Raw genomic sequence first — 20953 nt, 5'->3', positions numbered from 1 at the left:
GATACTACTGAAGTAGGCACAGTTGAGCACACACACACACACACATACACACACACACACACAAAACCACTACAATTTTACTGACTTGAAACAGTTTAGAGTTCAGGTTCACTAACACAATCTTGAAGAATGTGTTATTATAGTAACAGAAAAGAGGCAACTATAACAGTGGCTACAGAAATATAAATAAAATATCTAATTTTTGTTTTCTGGGCAACAAACTAAGAAGCACCAGAATCTACAACTCCAAACCAAGAATAATAATCAGGGAAAGAATGTACACTGGAATACCATAACCACAAAAGCTAATGATGCTGAAACTGGAAAGATCTAGGTTCAATAAATCAGAGTGGAGAAAGCCTTGGACCACCCTGGGGATGTGCCGCAAACCAGAGGGCTGGACCTCAGAAGTCGAGAGCCATGCAGGCTCCCTAACCTAGAGTAGGAGTAGTCTAACCTCTGGGTACAGACCAGCAGGAAAGCTCCACAGTGAAGGCACTTGCGGAAAAGCCTGGCAACTCAAGTAGAGGAGAGAGCTGCCTTCTGCGCGTTGTCCTATGATCTCCATAAGGGTACCATACATAGCACTGTGTGTCACTATGTAGATCAGCTTGGCTTTATACTCATGTTCCTCTTGCCTCTTGTTTGTGAGTGGCTGGGTTACATATATAATATCACCATGCTGGTTTTAGCACCATTTTTGTTCAGTTGTCTAATACGCGTTTAAACAAGTGTGGTGAAAGGGAAAGGGAAAGGGTTGAAAGGAATATGTTAAAATATTACCATAGAGACCCCTTTAATCTTAGCATTCTGGGAGGAAGAGACAGGCAGATCTCTGAGTTTGAGGCCAGCGTGGTCAGCCAGGGCTGTTACACAGAGAAATCCTGTCTCAAAAAACAAAAACAAAAAAGTTTATCACTCACAGATGGTAAAGGGAAGATATGAAGTGAAAAATAGTAGGATTAATGGGTGAGTTTATAGGATTACTAATAATATGGCCAAAATACATGTGCAGTCGATTGTATTTATATATGTTAACATCACAAGAAATGTATCTGAAAATAATACCATGTACTCTAGAACCCCAAACATCAGAGATTTGGGAATAATTGTAATAAATATATGGCTGTTAAAATAAGAAGATATTAAGCAACATTATAAGAGCTAAATAAATTGAGTGAGCTAATAGATTATAAGGCCTTGTATCTTAAGATGTTAATTCTCCCTAAGTCTATAAAATTAATGAAATTACACTTAAATATTCAGTCAATTTTATATGGATGTATACGACAAAGGAAAAGAAGGGCTCAGGTGTTGGTATTAGATGTGTTAATGGCTTTAAAGCTTAGGTCTCTTCGCTACAGTTCTATAAGGAAAGGTATGCCAGTTAAAGCAAGGCTGCCAGTGGTTAGACGAGATGATGTAAATGGAAGGGGTGGTTTTTCGTTTTAGCAGACTACCTAATTTTAGGTTGTCTTGTTCATCATTTAGAATGTGGATAACGTGATCCTGAGCATATGAAAAGCAGAGCTTTGAAGAACGTCATGTGAAGATGTGAAGGAAAGTTAGACAGGGTTGATTTACACCTAAGTTTACTATAATAAGGCCTAGTCAGCTAGATGTAGGAAAGGCTACATTTTTAAAATGTCATTTTTAGTAAATGCACAGATGGTAGTGACCAGTGTGGTTAGTGAGCCAAAGCATAATGTAGGTGTCAGAATAGTACTATTATTTGAAATAAGTGGGTAAAATCAGATTATTAAGCAGATCCCTGCAACAGCTGTAGTACTTAGTACTTGAGTGAAGGAGTGCTGAGATGGGGTTAGGGCCATCTACGGCTGATGGGAGTCGGGGGGGGGGGAGGCCGTTATTAGAAGGCCTAGGAGAGGAATTAAATTGATGTTGTTTTTTCAAAGAAAAATCTGTTGAAGTTCTCAGGAGTTGGTGTCTGGCAGAATCATGAACCCAATGCCTCTAATGTGATTAATAAGATTGCTTAGAGGGTTATGATGTTTGTGTTGGCTCAACCAAATCATCAGCTAATAAGAAGAAATAATACAGTACCTATGCCTTCCTAACCAATAAATAGTTGTTGGCTGAAGTAAGGATAATTATGGTGATTAAAATAGGAGATATTTGATCAGACAGTTTAGGTGGGCCTCGGAATAAATATACCATGAGAAAACTCTATTCTTGATCAGGTTACAAATAAAAAAGTCAAAGGTAAAAAGAGAAGAAGAAATAATCAACTTTTGAACAAATAGTTTGGTAGAATTAATAGAAATTCAGTGTCAGTAATTAGGAGTGTTAGAGTACTAGAATATTAGGGTTGATAGGCTAGGAAGAAAGCATATTTGATAGATGAAGTTATATGTAAGGGAAAATGAATTGATTTAATAATGCCAGCTACAGATATAAAAATTGGAACACTAAGAAGATGGAAGATGAGGTCATATTTATTAGTTTTATTTGATGTTGCACCAAGTTTTTGACTCCTATAGAAACTATCCTATAAAAGCAAAAAAGTCATATGTTTATATATGGAAGCAGGGATTAGCAGTTCTTACATAGTTTATTGATAAATAAGAAGCTGACAACTTCTGTTACTATATTCACAGTCTAATGTTTTTTGTAAACCATATTTACAGAAGGTGTGTTCTATAATGAATTTGGAGTTAATATAATTAAAAAAATTAGTTTGCCTCATTGAGCTGCAATAATTATGTACATAGAGTATATGGTGGTAATAAGAATATTTATGCCTGTAAGGCCAATAAAGATATGCATATGAGGAAAACATTAGAAAATCAACAACCTAAGCCTTAAAATTATATAGACATATACAAACTTAAAATAGTCAATGTATTTTTGAAAAAGAACAAAGGATTCATGCAAGCACCACGTGGCTGGTACCTCCTCTTGAAACAACACCGGGCCAGCAGCATGGTTCCGTGGGTAAGGGCTCTTGTCCTGAAAGCCTGACTATTTGGATTCTACCCGAGGAACCCGTGATGGAAGGGGACTAGATCCATTTGGGGGTGGAGGGGAACTTACTCCCAAGTTGTCGCCTGACCTCCACATACACACACACAATACAGTACATGACACTGTCCACAAGTCCTCTTGTTTAACAACCTGACACTGAATTTGAGGACTCTAGATTCAATATTGGTTTTAGAAAATGAGACAGACTGGTAAACGTTATTGTGGAGATGAAAGAGACAAAACTAATACCGTGGAAAACTCTACAGAAGAGCCAGTATTTTGGGCATATTCAGTTAAAAAAAAAGAGTAATAGGAAACCTATAGACTGATACATAGCAGCTAAATCCCACTATATACATCATGTCAATTCTGGTGCCAGCAGTCTGCAAATACAATGGATACTACTGTTATGGTGTACTAACTGACTCATAGATATGCACCCAAACATACTTTTACCTTTCATGAAGTAACATGTTGCTCCAACATGAAACAATTGAGGAAGTTTATGTGATCTAATATTACCTATATTTAAAAGCTGCTAAAGCAAGATGATGGGTACTTGGAGACTCATTTGCTATTCTCTAGTTTATGAATCCTCACAATTTCTGAGATGAGGAAGGACGGGGGGTATACTCAGTTGGTACAGTGCTTGCCAAGAGTGCATGGAATTCTGGGTTCAGTTCTCAGCACTACATAACCCAAGTGTGGTGGTGCATACCTACAATCCCAGACTGGGGAGGCAGAGGCAGATAGAGCCCTGTGAGTCTGAGGCCAATCTGGTCTACAAGAGCTAGTTCCAGGCCGGGACTGTTACACAGAGAAACCCTGTCTCAAAACAACAACAACAATAAAAAACAACAATAAAAAATAAACAGACAAAAAAATGCAATTTCCTAGCTGGATGGTGGTGGTGCACATCTTTAATCCCAGCAGTGAAGAGGCAGAGGCAGGAGGATCTATTTGAGTTTAGTCTGGTAATTATTTTTATAAAAAAGACAAAGGAGCATAATGTTTCAATGCAAGATGACATGAGTATTCATACATGTTTAACAATATCTGGGCAGTGCTGTTGCAAGACTTCTACTGTGAAGGCTGAAACCCCATATTTTAAAACATTTTTACCAGTCAAACACATCAAAAATAGAAGAATTTTAATACGACAATGTGTTGTCTAATTCACATACTAAATTGCTCTATACAGGGAGACTTCACAATCCAGGAGCCATAGCCATGCTGCTGTAAGTAGGACTTCAATAGTGCTTTAGCTTCTTGATAGGGCCCAGACATACGCTAGGGAGAGAAAAAGTTGAACTGAATCAAATTGGCCTACAAAGTAAATAACCTCAGAATGTTTAACTTTATGTTTTAAAAAAATGAAAAACTCTAAATGCCTGTGCTAATTTAAAACAATTATTTCCCAACATGCCTAAGAAGGCAATTTTACTTGTTATTTAATATTTTAATTAAGAGCAAAATTCACAGCAGAAAAACTGAAAGAGCATAAAAAGTATGACCTATGACCTATAACATCCAAACTATAGATAACTACCATCACTATATCCACTACAAGTGTATAATTTGGTCTTTGTTAAAGTTATTGAGATGTGCAAATGTCAGCAAAATCCAGTGGTAAACTCCACCACCTCTAAATCGCCCATTGTGCCTGCCTGCAGTCAATCTATAATATACCTCTGGCCCTAGCCCCAGGCAACTACACATTTTTCTGTCTCTAGATTTATTTTTCTGGAAGTTTCACATAAGTTGACTTATACAGTAAGCATTCTATAATGCCAGGCTAGCACATTTCCCAATTCATGCTAATCCATGTGTCAGGGTTAGACATTGTCCGTGTCTATTACAGCAGTCCATTCACCGCCTCATGAACTTGCACTATTCTCAGTTTTTACTATTAGGAAATTGCTGTCATAAACATTCGTGTGAATTCTGTTTCTCACAAATACAGCAGCACTGCTGAGTCACACAGCAAGTATGTTTACCTTTGTTGGTGGGAGAAGCCAAATTGTTCTTCAAAGTGGCTGTACCATTTTTTATTCTTATTGTAACGCATGAGGCCTCTTTTCTCCAGATGATCAATAGCACTTGGTGTGGCACCATCTTCTGAACTACAATTGTTCGTGAGGGTTTGGGAGAGAAGCTGACTCCACCAAAGAGCAAGGTCTAACAGCAAGTGCTGATGAAGAAGCTGAAGAAATTACCTGCCCTGTCTAGAAGACCTGGCCAATGTGACTGAATTACAGTGTTCAGTGTAATCAGCTTTATCTTGAAGAGTATGTCACCTGTGACTTAAAGAGAAGCCTGTGCCTGCTTAAAGTTTTGAAAAATAACCTAACTGCTTTGTTAAGGGCTAATGGGGATACTGGCTATAAGTGAAAGCCAATGTTCATTTACTATCCTGAAAGCCTTCAGTCATCAAAAGAAGCGCACTAAACATATTTGTCTTCTGATTTATATGAAGACTATAAAGTCTGGATGAACGCACGTCTGCTGACAGCATGGCTTACTGGACGTGTACTCAAGCATGTCTGTTGTTTGGAGACAAGGTCCTTCTGGGTAACTGGGGCTAGTCTCAAATTCACATCTTCCTGCCTCAGTCTCTCAAGCGCTTAAGGTGGGATCTATTCCTGGTAGAGGCTGTGAACGTGTTGAAATGACAACAAAAAATTTAGAATCTAACTTAAATTTACTCGATGAACAACGTCAAGGTTTGCTACACTGAATCTTGCATGAAAGAAAGACTGTGACAAACCTCACCGCTATCTTGAGAAACTGTAGCCATTCCAGCAGGTGGGAAGTGGAGGAAAGATGACTGCCGAGAGTTAGGCTAGCCTGGGCTATCTACTGAGGCCCTGTTTCTAAACAGCAGCCATCTATACGAAAGCAAGTTCCTCCAGTGCCAAAGCAACTAAGTTTTTTCTGTTGTTGTTTTTAGAAACATTTAAAAATCATGTTTTAAAGAAATGATGTTACCTACGTAACTAGGGTACAGTATTGTACAAAGTTAACTGTTACACACATGACCATATAAAGCTGTTTGACTCCCTGTGTTGAGTGGTCTGAAACAAACCTGCAGTTTCCAAGGTATGTCTAGTTTAAATTGTGACTAAATTGTGAACCAGGCAAGTTTCCAACTTTGTTATCACCCAAAACTGCTTTGATTTTCTATGACCTTTAGATGTTGTCAACCTCACAACCAGATATTTTCAACACAAGTGTCTGCAGCAACACTGATTATTCACTGAGCAGTAGATTAAATTTGGAGACATGCGCCATCCTAACAACACTGAGATTCCCAATTCATGAATTTGTTACATCCTCTCATTTGTTTACATCTTCTTTACTTTTTCTCAGCAATGTTTTATCATCTCTAGTGTACAAGTCTTTTGTTTATTACTGTGTGTGTGCCTGTGTATTTGCTGTTGTGTGAAATAGTTTTCTAAAATAAATTTTTGGAGTATTTATTCTTAGAAAGTAATTATTTATTTTTTATGTTGTGGTGATATCTTGTTTGTACAAATAAAGCTTGCCTGAAGATCAGAGGGCGGAGCTAATCACTAGCTAACCTTAGAGGTCTGGAGATCTGTACAGACAGGAAGTGATAAGGCAGGGGGAAACAGGAACTCATTTTCTTTTTGACTGTGAAGTTGAGAGATAAAGAGTCCTTTGTCTCTCTGATCTCTCAGCATTTTCCCCAATATCTGACTCCAGGCTTTTATTACTAAGATGTATTAGAACTTGTGCAACAATATTGTTCTGATACAGGGGCTGGAGAGATGGTTCGGAGTTAAGAGTGCTTGCTGCTTTTCCAGAAGACTCATATTTGTTCCAGCTCTCACATCAGTGGCTCACAACCACCTGTAACTCCAGCTTCAAGGGATCTGACACCCTCTTCTAGTCTCCACAGTTACCCACATACAACAAAATTCATACATACATACAAATAAACTTTTCTTTTCTGTGACATTCCTAAATTCACATATGATGATCTAACACATTGCACATGGTAAGTTATCCAGTAAATACTCAGGAAATCTATCCTATAGTCTTAGCAATGTTATTTCCTGACATTTGCAGCCCACAGAGGAAGAAGACATGCTCCATGTTGCTGTTTGTTCATTTATTTGGAAACCTCACCCAAGAGGACACTACTCTGCCTAGGAATCTGTTAGGTCCTCCAGGTCTTACAGGGCTTCTCCAGGAGATTTCTGCTAAATGTTTTAAGCACCTAATTACACATTTATTATTATTATTATTATATTAATTATCATTTTGCCATCTTTCTTTATCTCCTGCTGTATATCCTTTTACTTTGGCTTGCTATATACTTAATATAATTACTCATTCTAAACTGAACCATGGTTACTTCAGATCACTCTTCAGGAAATCAGAACAGATAAACAGAATAATGGAAGAGGGGTAATTGTCAACATTCTTGTTTTCTTTCCAGTCACAGGTGGGGAAGGGAGATTTCAGCTTTCAGTTGGGCAGAGAGAGAAAGTGATAAGGCAGGAAGAAACAGGCACTCATTCTCTTTTTGGCTGGGAAGCTGAGAGATGAGGAGTCCTTCGTCTCTCTGATCTCTCAGCATTTTCCCCAATATCAATTTCAATAAAATTTTCAGATTTCACTACTAGGAATAATACCACTGTTAAGTTTACTGTTGATATCCTTTATGAAGTTGTGGGAAGTTCACTTCTATTTTTTTCCTTCCTTAGTGTTTTATTGTAAAAAGGTAGACTGTCAAATGCATTTTAAACATATTTAATTATGAAAATTTTAAACTTGGACTTATTAATACAGTGTATTACATAAAAATAATTTACTGATGTTAAATCAACCTTGTAAACCTGACATAACAAATCCTGAACATAGAGCAGAATTTCTATATGCTACTGGATGTTTTTTCAGTACCTTGCTAACTTCTTTCACATTTATGTTTGTATTATAATTTTTTTCTGTGATGCTTTTATTATTTTGGGTATCAAGAATTTTGGGAAATTAATCCATAAATTAATTTCCAAATATATGGCAATTTCTCAGATTTCATTACACTGTTAATTGATATTTTAATGCCATAGTGGCCAGAACCTATTTTCTGTGATGTTTAAGTTTTACTTTTAAGTTCTCCTGCTTTTACTGTGAGGTCTGTCTTCATTAGGTATATAGCTTTGATAGTCTCATCCTAGCTTTTTATTCTATCTTATTTTTAATTTTTACACTAGGCCCAGCATTCCAGTGGTTACCGTGTTTCTATAGTTTAGAGATAAATTATTCAGTAACAGCAGACACTGTACTCAAACACATTAGACCTGTAAGGCTTCTGCCATCTTCTGGCAAACTTACATCAAGAATATTTGATATATATCTTAAGCATCCTTTGGTTTTTGTTCATTGCCTGATTTTTTGAACCTGTCCTGTATATGACTCTGTAGTTCCACATCAATCATAGAACACAGAGAATTTCAAATTTATCCCAGTCTTTCAATTTCCCCGTATCATTCTGGTAACCAGAGTTAGCACTTGTCTCCAACAAGAACTGCAACTTGAGCCAGTGAATTCAACAACTTTTCCTATTTATTTCCTACCAAGTTGGACCTCTTAAACTGAAAAAAAATCCACAAATTGTTATCCTCTGACACGCCGAGGCCTTTTCTTCTGACAGTAACTCCATGACTTTAGAGGTGTGAACTACACTCCCCACCATTCCGACTAGAGACATGAAGACAAGAGAATGAAAAGAGCTCCAAGCAAGAACACGAACTTGTTATTCTTAAAATCCTAGCACTTTTTCAAGAACATATAGTTTTGATATTTAAATTTTACTATCTTGAATTCATTTCTACAAAAGACTGTTTTTGACATTATCAAGGTTTTTATATTTGTTCTTACACAAATACGTATAGCTTCTAGACATCACTGAAAACAATATTATTTAAAAAAGCTTATACTTAGTTATAGGTGGGAACGTGCACACAGGCTTGTAGTTGATATGACTGTAGGTGTGAATGTGTGCACAGGTTTGTAGTTGATATGACTGTAGGTGGGAATGTGTGCACAGGTTTGTAGTTGATATGACTGTAGGTGTGAATGTGTGCACAGGTTTGTAGTTGATATGACTGTAGGTGGGAACATGCACACAGGCTTGTAGTTGACATGTCATATCAGATGAAAGTAGAAAAATAAAATCCAGCATGTGCTGTGACTTTAGCTTAGTGCTTGCCTTGCATGTGCAAGCAATCTTTTTTGTTTTTTCAATACAGAGTTTCTCTGTGTAGCTTTGGAGCCTGTCCTAGAACTAGCTTCTGGGATTAAAGGTATGCGCTAATACCACTCTGCCATACAAGCAATCATAACTATTAATCTATCCCTCCCACCCCCAAAAATTTGTTTAGGAAGAAAATAATCTGTATTATCTACTAAGTCACGTTTAAATTAGAGTCTGGAATTAAACTTACTTTGAGCAATGTATTATTGTAAGACTTAACATTCTCTAGTTAATAATGCCATGCACAGTAAAAAGTTTTATAACCTTTGTATCTATGGGTATAACAAAAAGGTGCTAAGCAATATTGTCAGAATAAGTTTGATAATATGTTATATTCAGAACTACTTAAACAATTTTTGTTGTCTCTATAGATTCGCCACATTACTGTCTTTAGCTACATTTCTATGGTCACCTTACCTTAGCTGCGTGGTACGTACGAGCTTCAAGTAAACCATCTGTTTTAGCTTCCTTGGCAAGCAGATTAAATCGACTTAACATTGCAGCCTTACAAAGCCGACTTGCCATTGATAAACCACTTTTAAATGGGGAACTAAAGTTGAAAGAAATGAAACATGCAATAATCATAGTTAATGATTTATGCTGGCAATTGTAGGGATTAAAGGCAGTTCATAGACATTTATGATCCTGATTAGGAAGAAGAATGCATGTACTGAAGCTCTATTTTAGATAAGAAGCAACTTGAGTTACTTAACTGCTGTCAGAAGCTAATATAACTTAAATTAGTTTAACTTATTACTGTACTGCATCAAAAGTTAAAACAATGTTTGTATTTGAATATTCCTATTATTTAAAGAAAATTAATCTATGGTAATACAAATTAAAAGAGTTATTCTCCTATGATTGAAGAAAGGGAGTGTAGAAATACCTTCTGGAGTGGGGACAGCCATTGAATTTTGACTAGAGTAATAGGTGACCTGGATGGATACACGTATCAAATCTCCTGAAATTGTACAATGCATTCTCTGCAAGCAAACTGTAATTTAGAAAACACTACTTTGAAACCATCCATCCATGCATATGTGTGTGCACGCACATGAATACATTATTCGTCTGTTGTAACAGATCACAAACCTTTGCGCTAAGCAACTTCCCCCTCATATTAGCTGTTCTTGGTGACAGATGATTAAAACTGTAAAAATCCTCGATTCTTCTGGTTTCCATGTAGCTTTTCAGAGGCAGATGCCCCCTAGAACATGTGCTAGCCTTGTGATTTGTTATGGTGCCACAAAGAGAAAATGTGCAAGTTCACAGTCTATGTTTCAGGGGAACCCTGCATTCTTTTGAGACCCCTTCATGTTCAGGTAAGAGTGCTGTGACTAGCCTAATGGGTAAAGAACAGTTATTCCTCTAAGAGATCAACCAAAGTGACATTTTATTTGACCCACACCTGATTCCAGATGCCTGCAAGAGTTCTAACTAGATCCAGAAGAACCGCTCAGCTGATCCAAACATTTATTGAGAAACAATAATATAGTGTTGCTTTAAATCACTGAATTTGAGGTAGTTTATATGTAGCAAATGTTAGCATGCACCCATGTATACAAAATCTATTAATCTCTGTATATTAATTTCCTACCATGATAGTATTGGTAGATTTTCCGTAAATTCCTTGGGCTTTTCAGCAGAACTGAGGAACACAGAACAACATGTGCCTAGTGTTTGTGAGGTACTGGCTTCAATCTATAAAATCCCCTTAACAGTGGTTGTTTTACCTCCATTCCCCCGTATTTTACGTCTACTTTTTTTTATTCAACATATTGATGTTATGTACAGCAGTAACAGCAAGCATCACCCTGACATTTCCTCACCAATCATGATAGTGTTCTGAGTCAATAAAGCTGTATTGTACTCTTCAACAAACCACCTACTACTCTCCTTTTTACGGTTACTCCTTAGTAGGTCCTTGTTATGTGCTCTAGCAGAGCGATCATAGGAATAATTGTGATAAATATAAATTTCTAATTTGGTGTCATCTCTACTACCACATTTACATGTTGTAGAATATTATTTTAAGATGTGTTAATTTGTTTATGCTGTTGAATACCTGTTTAATGATACAAAGATGTGTTGCATTCTTTTATGTTGCATTTGTTTAACTCTGTGAAGCTGTGATTCTTTGCCTGTCTAAAACACCTGATGGTCTAATAAAGAGCTGAAGGGCCAATAGTGAGGCAGGAGAAAGGAGAGGTTGGGCTGGCAGACAGAGAGAATAAATAGAAGGAAAAAAGGAGAGTAGAGAGATCAAGAAATGAGAGAAGGAGGAGAGGAGGACTCAAGGGACCAGACCACCAGTTACACAGGAAGCCGTGGAGTAAGAAGTAAAGAAAGATATGCAGAAATAGAGAAAGGGAAAGGCCCAGAGGCAGAAGATAGTTGGGATAATTTAAGAAAAACTGGTTAGAAACAGGCTAAGCTAAGGCCAGGCATTCATAAGTAATAATAAGTCTCCATGTATGATTTATTTAGTACCTGGGTGGCAGCCCCTGCAAGACCCAAAAGAGGGGGAAAAAAGCAAATAACATTTACACTTGTGGAAAAATTTCAATTAGTACTGTTGTATGCAATATCTATGTGTTTTAATATGCTGTCAATTTTTTTGTTGCAGTTTTGATTATCAGCAAGTGTTCTTTGTAAGTTTTGTGTGTATGTTGGGAAAGAAATAATCTTTCAACATGTTTCATGATGCAAGATACATCTGCTTCATGCAAGGATTGGTGGATTCCTAATAGATATGGTGATCCATGCCTGTATCCCTAACACTTAGCCCGCTGAGACAAGGTAACTGAAAACCTGAGACTCTGTTTTCACACACACACACACACACACACACACACACACACACACACACAGTTGGATACTCTTAAAAATTTTATTTATATGTGTATGTCTGCATGTGTATATTAATATATGTACATATGTACATGTGCATGTTAAGGAGCCTTGGAATTCAGACATGGGAGTCAAATCATCTGGAGTTGGAGTTACAGGTGGTGGTGAGACACCCCATGTGGGTGCTGGGATTCAAACTCCCATCCTTTGTAAAATCAGCAATTGCTCTTGGTCATTAAGCCATTTTCCCAGCACTCAGATGTTCTTTCTTCCCTTTCCTTCTTTCCTTCCTTCACCTCATTTTTTTTCTTTTCCAGAATAGGGTTTCTCTGTGTAGAATGTCCTCCCTCTTCCTTTTCCTTCCCTAAGGCCCTCCTATGAAACCATCTCAAGCTGATAGCTTATTATTATTATTATTATTATCATCATCATTATTATTGTGTGTGTATGTGCATGCTCTAACTACAGCCATGTGATATTTGACAAAGAGGTAAAACACATCCACTGAAGACAGAATCTTCAACAAATGGTACTGGGAAAACTGAATGTCCACATGCAGAAAAATGAAATTAGACCTTTATCTACCATGCAGCACAAAAATTAGATTCAGGTGAGCCAAAGATCTCAATCTGAAACCTGAAACACTAAAACTGCCAATGGAATATGTAGGGAATATACTATAAGGTACAGGTATAGAAAATAACTTTTGGATAAGACTTCATTTGCTGAGCTATCAACGTGAATGACTGACAAGTGGGACCTCATAAAACTAAAAGGCACCTGCACAGATAAGGAAACAACCAAGCGACTAAAGAAGAAACCTATAAAATGGGAGAGAGTCTTTTCCAGCTATACATCAGCAAAAGATTAATACCCAGAATATACAAAACTCAAACAAGCAAGAACAAAACAAAACAAGAATCAAGGAAACTAATGACCCAATTTTAAAAAATGGGCTAGAGAGTTTTCAGTAAGAAAAAAAAGTGGTTAAGAAATACCTCAAAAAATGTTCATTATCCTTAACAGATAGGAACTCTGGGATTTCATCCCACTCCAGGCAGAATGGCTAATTTAAACAAAACAACTTACAACAAAGGCTGAGAAAGCTGTGGAGAAAGCAGAACCCTTAATAACTTTGGATGGGAGAGCAAATTGATGAACTCACTGTGGACATCAGTAATGAAATCATCAGACTCAACCAACCTACCATATGACCCACTGTATCACTCCTGGGTTTATATCTAAAGGGCTTGGCACCCTCCTTCTCCACAGATACAGTCATGTTCATTGCTGCTCTATTCTCAACATCCAGGAAACAACTTAAACCTAAACTCCCCTCAAGAGAAGAATGCGTAATGAAAATGTGATAAGTACATAACTCAACTAAAAAAAATTTAAGACCTTTTTGGGAATCTGGGTATGGTGGCACACACCCTTTAACCTCAGCACTCTGGAGGCAGAGGCCAATGGATTGCTAAGTTCCAGGCCAGGGTTAGATAATGAGACCATGACTTTAAAAATCTTTTTATTTTATTTTATGATAGGGTCTTTGAGATACAGCTCAAACACCTAATTTGCTAGAAGCCTGGGCTAGTCTAACTCAGGAGCCTCCCTGCTTCTTTCTCCTGGGGCCAGAGTTACAGGGCTAGCAACAGCAGACTTTATTTGCTTCACTGATTCTTTGGGGCTAAAACTCACAGTCTAGAGTTGGACATATCCACTGCCTTATTTGTAATTATTTGCAAATACTAGATCACAGTAAGAAATTAAACTAGTTTCACATTGTTTACTCTATTTTGTCACGCCATTATTTTCTGAGTTTTAAAATATCTTATATTTTTGTATGTGTAAGGCAAGGCTGAATATATTTATAATCCAAAGCCAGACAATATATTTGTTGTACTACACTCTGTATTATTCTTGACACTATCCTGCATATTACCCCAAGACTTGATGATGTTCATGCCAAAAAAGAGTTGCATTGGTCTTGATTAAATGTCCTTTGAAGAGGAAGATATTTAAAGTCTGTAAATTTGAAAAAAAGCCACCCTAAAGGAATCCTGTGTTTACTCAGGTCTGCTTGTATGAGCATGAGTAAGGGTTATTTACTAGATCCTAGATAACTTTCCATGGCTATAGTAACAAAGGGAAAAATGCCTCCCTGGGCAGTAAGCTATTAGCAGCATTACTCACTGCTCATTTAAAAAATATATAGCCATTACTAGAAGGTTTTCATTTTATTCAATAATGAATTACATGAATATCACAAAGAAATATCCAAAAGGCACAGAATATTATGATTAACAATAAAGCCTTTGGAAATAAAATGTCTATATTAGGGTTCCAGTTTGAAATCCTTAGGACAGGAGTGACCACATGGTATAATAGAATAGTTCTTACACTTGTGTGTTCGTAATATTTGGAACAGAATGTGAAAAATGCAGCTTCCTAACCCCAGATCCAGAAATTTAGATTTAGTAGAATCAATTCTATGATTCTAATATTTTAACAAACACAGGCCTAAAGCCAGATTCCTTGGGTTTGAATGCTGGCTTCACCATTTACTATATAACTTTGTAAGCTTATATTATTCAAAAAGAAAGTTATAATGAATATGATGTTGGAAACCTGGCCACACTCAATACAATTGTTCAGAATCCAATAAATAATGTACATAATTGTTAAGAATAAAATTTCAATAAAAAGCCTTCTTGTGCTTAATATATGATTTTAGAGAAAGTAGCAATTCTAACCTTTCAGTGATCTTCCCACTTAGGCCATCCACAATCTCCAAAGAATTGTCCCCTTGTGCCCAGTTCAGACTGAGTGATTTGTGGTCCAAGTTTATTTGCAGAGGATATGCAGTGGGCACTAAGCTAATGTGAGGTCTGTTGACCAAGTAAAACATGGGAAGTTTTGAAGTGAGCGCATCATCAACACGTTGGTTTATTGCGATTTCTAAGCCTCTAGTGTCACTGCAATTCCCATCACCTAAAAAGCAAAAACAAAACATACTCAGAAATTTAAGGTCAAAAGAAAAGATTGTGCTAAAAAAAAGGTATATAATGGGAATAGGTTAACTATAAATACTCCAAAGCTTTCTTCTCTTCTAATTTTCTCTATCCCACATTTCATTTGTTTTTTAACCATTAACCTTGCCTGAAGATCAGCCATACAGACCACTGCCATACACCTTTAATCCCAGTAGCCACACTAGTTTGCCATAGAAACTGGGCAGGGCACGCCTTTAATCCCAGCCGGAGAAAGGATTATAAAATGGAAGGAAACAGCTCTCGGGCTCAGTCTTATACTGAGATTCCTGGAGGCAGGATTGTCATTTTGGACTGAGACTGAGGTAAGAGCCAGTGGCTCAGGTTAACTGCAAATACCCTGAAGCTCTCTTCTCTTAATGTTCTCTACCCCGCATCTATCCTCTTAGCACTTATTTCCATGTATTTGACCAGAATCAGGACAAGGTAATGACAGAATTTCCATCGAGGAACGATCAAAAAGGAAAAAAGCAATAGTGACTAAAAGTACAGAACTAGGGACTGGAGCATGGGGCGGGGGGGGGTGTTAAGAACCAGGGACTGGAGCATGGGGCGGGGGGGGGGGGTGTTAAGAACCAGGGACTGGAGCATGGGGCGGGGGGGGGGGGTGTTAAGAACCAGGGACTGGAGCGTGCCCCAGGGTTAAGAACCAGGGACTGGAGAATGCCCAGGGGTTAAGAGCACTGGCTGTTCTTCGAGAGGACCAGAGTTTGATTCCCAGCATCCACACAGCAGCTCACAACTTTCTGTAACTTCAGTACAATAAGATCTGATGACTTCTTCTGGCTTCTCCAAGCACTGCAGGCCCATGGTACAGAGACACACAAGCAGGCAAAACACTCACATACAAAAAATAAAAAACAAATTAAAAAAATTGCAAAGAACCGGTACTAAACCACAAAGAAATGGTACTTTTTACAGAGTTCTGCCAGAAAGAACCTGTTCACTCTGTCTTGATTTTTAGGCTTTTGCATGAAATCAGCATCTGATTGTTGGTGAAAGTCAAATAATTTTTTATACTTAATGAGCACAAATTATAGCTGTTATGGAACCACAATGTTCCAATTTAAGGACACAAAGTAATTATAGAATGACCATTTTTGGTTAACATGAACAGTAATAAAAGCTTTCTTTGTATTCACACAATATTGTTGAAAGGAGTGAAGGCATTCTCAAGAGACCCAAATGTGTCTCTATCATAGCTCACTTTGGCTATCAAACTACTAAAATTTAGATGCACCCCAAGAAACTTGAAAAGTCTGGGATCCTAGTGGCAGCCAGGGAAAGGGTGGGAGTTTGGCAACTTGTCAGACAATCTGCAGAGAAACTGGAATTGAGACAATGATGCATGGGATAGATCCTAACAAGGGACTGGTTATGCATGCTTCTTGCCCTTTATTTAAGTCCTATTGAAGACCCTGAAAACCTCTCAGAAATTAAAATGAAAATTTAAACACACTGTTCTTTGCATTCATATTCTTTTAAGTTAACATAGGCTTGGAAGAATAAATATAAAGAATTGTACAGTCCCTGACATAATTCCTAATGAGTTTGGTCTCAGAACCCACACAGTGGAAGGAGATAACCTACTCTTGTAAGATCCCTTCTGACCTCCAAATGCACATATATACTGTGACATGTGAGCACAAAAACACGAATTATAAAAAGGACTTAAGAGAAAAGAAGATAAAGTCATCTTCAAAGAATTAAATTTAATCTGTAATTGCTCCCTTCTACGGAATTAAAAGGGAAGCAAAGTTCAATTATATAAAAGGAAGAAGTCTGTAAAGAACTGGAGCTGCCTGATTAACATAACTGGCTGTACTCACGCCTATATTCCACTTTACTGAGTGTTTTAACAACAGGCTTAGATGAATACCTATTTAAAATGGTATTTAGTAAGTGCTATATGTATTAGGTAATAAACTGTATGATAGAATAAATAAAGTTCAATTAACTCTCAAGATGTCCTAGGTATCAAATCACTCTCTTTTAAGTGAGAATTGCTAAAAATGTGAGCCATTCAATTACCTGTGTCAGAACCCCCGAAGAGTCTCTAAAATGTATGCTTCTGGGTTTATAGGCAGATTACAAGAGTTCTGGAAATCTTCATTTTCTTATTCATACGCATAAGACTTTTTTTAGATTAAACCAGACAGCCAATTATTTTCATGTGGGACCCACAGAGATTGTGAGATGAAAAACCTGAAGCAACTTTCCAGCACCATTTTCTTTTTATTGTCTGTATACTACCACCCTAAACTGCCAGGTGCAAGATGGCAGTCAAATGACCAGATATCTAATTCTTATACTCCTGCTCCAAACCACTAACCAACTACATAAAGGAATCAATGTCTGTTCTCTTAAACAACATTATAACTACAGGGTAAAGTTACATCATACAAATGACAAATTTTTAAAAACATCATCATAAAACTTAACAAAAGTTCTCTTCATCAAGTCTGTGATTGCAGAAAATGCACATAAATTTCTTATATCTCAAACTCATATTTATCAAAAACAAAGAGGGACTTCTACAGAAGATTTAGAAAAATTTAAAATGCCTTGAGAAAGTATTTGAATTGACTAAAACTGTAAACATAGTAAGAATTTTAGTCAACCATATGATCTTTTTTTTTGTTTGTTTGTTTTTTTGTTTTTCGAGACAGGGTTTCTCCGTGGCTTTGGAGCCTGTCCTGGAACTAGCTCTGTAGATCAGGCAGGTCTCAACCATATGATCTTAAAAAGTATCAAATAATAGATCCCCATGAAGCATAGGAAATGAGTATGTATTCTCACCCACGGTTACTGGAGAGTTGACTGGGGCTATTTGGTAATATTTTTAAAAGTCTCACATCTTTGACCTGGTCTATAAAATAGAAAGGTATGAAACATTACCAAGCTCATTCTGTGATGTTAAAGACCAGACAAAGACATAACAATTATATACTGATTGCCTCAAAGAACACAGATGTGAATGTTCTCAATGAAACACTTCCAAACCAAATCCAATGACACATGAAGAACATGAACTATGTTCAGCTGGTTCCATCCTAGGCATCTAAGGGTGGATGTTTTGGCATATACAAATGAATGCTTTGTGACACAGAACTTGAATAGACTTAGGGTTAGAAATCTTATCATAATCTCAAATAGAAGCAGGACAAACCACGTACAAAGTTCAGTATTTCTTTATAAGGAAAGCCCTGAGAAATTAAGATAAAGGAAACATACAACAAATTTACAGCTAACATTATACTAAGTGGGGAAAACCTTACAGTGTTTCCTCTAACATAACAAGAAAACAAGGCTGTCCTTCTACACACAAAGATCTTATAAACACTTTTTTCAAAGTAGGTTACAAAATCAACATTTAAAAATTACTAGTATTTCTATACATCAGTGACAAACTTGCAGGAAAAGAAACCAAGGAAAGAATCCCATTCTCAATAGCTTAAATATATTTGGAGATAAATCTTTCCAAGCAGATGAGATACCTTTACAATCAAAACTTTAAAACACTAAACAAAGAAATTGAGAGAGACAGAGTATGCAAAGACCTCTCAAATCCATCGGTATGCAAAATTTACATTGTGAAAATAGCTAACAAAAAACAAACTACAAATTTGACACAATCTCCATCAAAATTAAAAACAGCATTCTTCACAGAATCAGAAAACAATTAGAAAATTCCCATGGACACACTAAAGATCTAAATAACCTAATCCTAAGCAGAAAGATCAATGCTAAAATCATCACAATACCTGATATCAAATTGACCTATAGATCCATGATGATTGACCTACAGATCCAAAATAGCACAATACTGGCATGCACACACACACACACACACAGCAGGAAGCACAGTACATAAGACATGAAACCTGCCTAGGTACCCTTCAACAGGTGAATGGGAAAAGGGAATTCAGTATATAAACACAATACGTATTTAGTCATGTTTTCTCTCATATGAAGAATTTATATATATATATATATAGACATATGTGTGCATGCATGTACATGCATATATGTGTACACACACACCATGCAATTCAAAGAGGACCATCAAAAGGAGGGAGGGAAGGATGTAGTTAGTGAATAATAGACATGGATACGAGCACAGTACGATGACATACACATGCATATAAATATTATGATTCCCATTATTGTGTGTGCTAAATGATAACACATAGAACAGAAATATGTATAATGACATGCATATATGAAAATGAAAATGTCATTTTGAATCCCATTACTTTGTATGCCAACTTAAAAGAAGAAGAGCCCCAAACTCTTTTTTAATGAGATAGTATCTGAAAAGCCATTCAAATATAAACCCAAAGTTCAGAGCATCCTCTAGCTAGGAAATGAATAATCTGTCAATTATATTCTAGTTAATCAGATTTATCTGACCAATTAAAATGATCTTCATAATGATCAAATGCTTAAGATGATATAAAGATAAGAAGGATCCAAAATGGACATTCAATTTCTTATATCAGAGAAGATAAAATGTAGCATGAGCTTTTAAATTTAGGAGGTTCAAAACAGCATCTTTTCCATAAGGAAATGGGGTTCATTATGAGGTAAGTGATGCTGTAAATTCCAGATGGAATAAATCTAAGTGACTAGCATGTTAATTCTTTGCCTCCAATAAGATTATAGAAGTCATATAGTAAGTGTAATTTCCAATCATTATAAAACAACAGCTCAACAAAGCAGATAATATGTCTGTTTTTACTTTAAATGTATGCAAAAGTTGGCTATATACTGGTAAGCCATATCTAAACTGTGCTACAACTTACCGACAAGTATACTGCTGATATAAACGGGCTGGATAAAGTGACTCAGCAATGCTCCCTGTACACCCAGCACCTCCCATCTTGTTAACTTGTCACTTGAGGACATACTGTTTACTCTATTAATTCCATCAGCAGAACAGTAAACAGTAAGATAAATTTTGCCTTCAACAGCCACATGGAGACTCAGTTCTTCATTGGCTTCAAACGCAGAAATAGAATGTGGATTAAGGCGTCTAGAGAGAGGAAAGAAAGTTTTGTTTATTTATTTTTTTAAGAAATACAAATTTGTTAAAAGTAAAATGTGCATGTTCTCAAGATTTGTCTCTAACAGGTTTAATTTACCAGGACACACTTCATTCCAATAACATGAACAGAAGCAAACACAAAGAAAATAGGAATGGATTCATCATCTCCCCGCAAATAACAACGAACAACAAATTACCGACACACAGAGTCGCAGCACAATTTTCCTATTTTTAACATTGTTTATGTCCTTTAACATAGGATGCTAAGGCCTAGTATGGTGGTGTACGCCTTTAACTCCAGCACATGGGTGGGAGAGGCAAGCAGATTTCCATGAGTTCAAAGCCAGTCTTGTCTAGCCAACAACTTAAGGCCAGCCAGGGGTATATAGTGAGCTGCTGTATAAACCCATGACTCCTGCAAAGAAGTTTAAGACCAGCTTTGCCTATATAATGAGGATATATTATTCAAGGATTGTCTGGAACACATGAAGCCCTACCTTTAAAAACCAGTAATAATTAAAAAAAATACTTTGTTCTTGTAACTTGTGAGCTAGTTTCTTCTATATAGAAAAAGATTTAGAACTACAAAATGATGAAATGGAAAAACTTTTATTCAAGATTCACCTATAATAAAATGTTAATAAAATCTAAAGTCATTTTTTCTTGAATTGTATCTATCCATAGTTCTTATTTTCAAAGTGATTTATAGAATCTTTTATAAAAAAAATATTGCCTGTG

General features: G+C 36.6%; 1 protein-coding gene across 2 annotated transcripts in view; it reads right to left on the bottom strand.

Moving 5' to 3' along the window:
- Positions 1-3958: 3958 nt before the first annotated feature.
- The window catches only part of Adad1 (adenosine deaminase domain containing 1), a 34582-nt gene continuing 17587 nt past the window's right edge, over positions 3959-20953 (bottom strand). For both annotated transcript variants that reach the window (XM_075950635.1, XM_075950636.1), the window contains 4 exons: positions 19974-20203; positions 14872-15109; positions 9686-9818; positions 3959-4275 (listed from right to left, as the gene is read on the bottom strand). In XM_075950635.1, the coding sequence (XP_075806750.1) occupies positions 4162-4275; positions 9686-9818; positions 14872-15109; positions 19974-20203 (715 nt within the window). In that variant the 3' untranslated portion in view covers positions 3959-4161. The remainder of the gene's footprint in view (positions 4276-9685; positions 9819-14871; positions 15110-19973; positions 20204-20953) is intronic.

Source organism: Microtus pennsylvanicus, chromosome 16 (genome assembly GCF_037038515.1).
Source record: "Microtus pennsylvanicus isolate mMicPen1 chromosome 16, mMicPen1.hap1, whole genome shotgun sequence".
Lineage (NCBI taxonomy): Eukaryota > Metazoa > Chordata > Mammalia > Rodentia > Cricetidae > Microtus > Microtus pennsylvanicus.
The sequence above is the reverse complement of the archived record's forward strand: the minus strand, read 5'-3'. Positions and strand labels throughout refer to the sequence as shown.